The 2,408-nt window shown below is 47.1% G+C and overlaps 1 protein-coding gene across 1 annotated transcript; it reads left to right on the plus strand.

Annotated features, from left to right (window-relative positions):
• The first annotated feature begins 1,488 nt into the window (after positions 1–1,488).
• On the plus strand, positions 1,489–2,118 carry LOC138898947 (uncharacterized). The gene has a single exon (XM_070185057.1). The coding sequence runs from the start codon at positions 1,489–1,491 to the stop codon at positions 2,116–2,118; it is 630 nt and encodes a 209-aa protein (XP_070041158.1).
• Positions 2,119–2,408: the final 290 nt, after the last annotated feature.

The following is a 2,408-nucleotide window of genomic DNA, read 5'->3' on the forward strand; positions in this document are numbered from 1 at the left end:
GTTTAATTTGATATCTAAATCACTATTATGGGGTCGTAATAAGTTGATATCAGAGTTCTAGGTTCATGGATGCTACGAGTCATAAGCAAGTTTAGTAGAGTCTTGCGGATCGGTACGGAGATGTCTATACTTATCTTCGAGAGGCTACGAAACTATTATGAAATTTCCCCTTCTTTGATTCCTTATCGTGCAGATTTGTTGATTCCGAAATATGAGCCTTTGTTTCTCTATTCTCTAACAGATGGTGTGGACACAGACTGCTAGATCAGATGATCAGACACCTGCACCCCTGTTAGATCAGCGAGAGGCCGGGGCCGAGGTAGAGGACGAGGAGGGTCACGTGCTGCAACTAGAGCACCTGCTCGAGCAACGACTGAGGAGCCACCAACAACTCCGTTGGGGGGAAGGCACCTGAGGAGCCTGTTGTCACCCCTGGACTCCAGGAGACCCTAGCACATTTTTTGAACATGTTCGACACTTTCGCTCAGACAGGAGTGCCTCCCGTGGCACCAGATATATCTCAGGCTAGGGGAGGAGCTCAGACTTCCGCGTCCCATACTCCAGAGCAGCGCATCCATATTGATCAGGTTCTGGGTGTCATGCCATCACAGCTCGTTATTCCAGTTCATCTTCAGGTCTGGCTAGAGGCATCTGAGGAGGAGCAGAGGAGACTTCAGAAGTTCAAGAAGTATAACCCTCCTACTTTCAATGGTGCAGTTACGGAGGACACACAGGGTTTTCTAGACAAGTGCCAATGTATTCTCTGTACCATGGGTTTTATGGAGGTGAGTGAGTTGCCTTTATTACTTTTCAGCTATCAAGAGCAGCATATAGGTGGTGGAAGGATTACGAGGAGGGTAGGCCAGCTAATGCAGTCCCACTCACGTGGACTCAGTTTTCAGAGATGTTTTTGAGAGGGTTTGTTCTCCAGACCCTCCGAGATGCATGGCGCACGGAGTTTGAACAGTTGCGTCAGGGGACTCTGTCAGTGTCAGAGTATGACATCATATTCAGTGAGTTGTCCCGATATGCGCCTGCTTTGATTTCTACAGTCAGAGATGGAGTCCGCAAATTCATCGAGGGGCGCAGTTATGGTCTAAGATTCAGCGTGCCCCAAGAGTTGGAGACGAATACTCCATTTTAGCAGGTTGTAGAGATCGCTCGGAGGATGAAGGGTATGCGAGGTCAGGAGAGGGAGGAAAGGAAGGCCAATAGGCCTCGAGATTCTGGAGGATATAGTTGTGCACGAGCTCCAGTTTCAGCCCGTCATGGTAGAGGTTATGTGAGTCAACTAGTTCATTCTGCACTTCTAGCCACTAGCAATGCTCCAGCTATTTCAAGGTTTCAGGCTGCCCATTATGCACAGCCACTTTCCACTGCACTTCCTGCACAGGATGCCTTCAACGATTAGTCTAGCCATCCAGGCCAGAGTCAGTTTCAACACTCACGCCCATAGAGAGCTTTTTCGAGTATGGTGATACTAGGCATATGGTGAGGGACTGTCCCAGACTTAGGAGGGGTACACCTCCACAGACTACACAGGCTCCATGGATTCCAAAGGGCTCACTAGCCATGGTTGCTGCTCCAGTTACCGCTCCACCTTCACCGCCGGCTAGGGGTGGGAGTCAGGCAGGTAGAGGTCGCCCTAGAGGGGGAGGCCAGGCTCGTTTCTATGCTTTTCCTGCTAGGACGGAGGCAGTTGCATCGGATGTTGTCATCACAAGTATTGTTCCGATCTGTCATAGGGATGCAACAGTCTTATTTCATCTGTGTTCCACTTATTTATATGTGTCATCTTACTTTGCTCTATACTTGGATATATCTCATGATTCTTTGAGTGCTCTTTTATATGTGTCCACGCCTGTGGGAGATTCTATTATTATAGACCATGTTTATCGGTCATGTTTAGTCGTTATTGGTGGTTATGAGACCATAGTTGATATATTGCTACTCAATATGGTGGACTTTGACGTGATATTGGGCATGGAGTGGTTGTCGCTCTATCACGCTATTCTGGACTGTCACGCCAAGACTGTGACATTGGCTATGCCAGGGTTTTCACGATTGGAGTGGAGGGGTACATTGATTATATTCCTAGCAGGGTGGTGTCCTTTCTGAAGGCTCATCGAATGGTTGAGAATGGGTGTGAATCATATCTTGTGTAACGCCCCGACCTCGGGGAACACGGCCGGTGCTCAACCGATATAACTCCGCCAAGGAAGCATGTACAATGCCTTCTACCTAGACTCACACATGAATAAAGAGAAGGTATATTTCATTAATTATACAATGAGAAGGTTACATGAACAATCCAAATTTCATTACCGTTAGAACTTCATTTAAGATTTCCTCAAATTATTACATTACACATTCATAGTTTAGAAGTGGAAACATATGATACAAATACA

This window comes from Nicotiana tomentosiformis, chromosome 9 (assembly GCF_000390325.3).
Source record: "Nicotiana tomentosiformis chromosome 9, ASM39032v3, whole genome shotgun sequence".
NCBI lineage: Eukaryota > Viridiplantae > Streptophyta > Magnoliopsida > Solanales > Solanaceae > Nicotiana > Nicotiana tomentosiformis.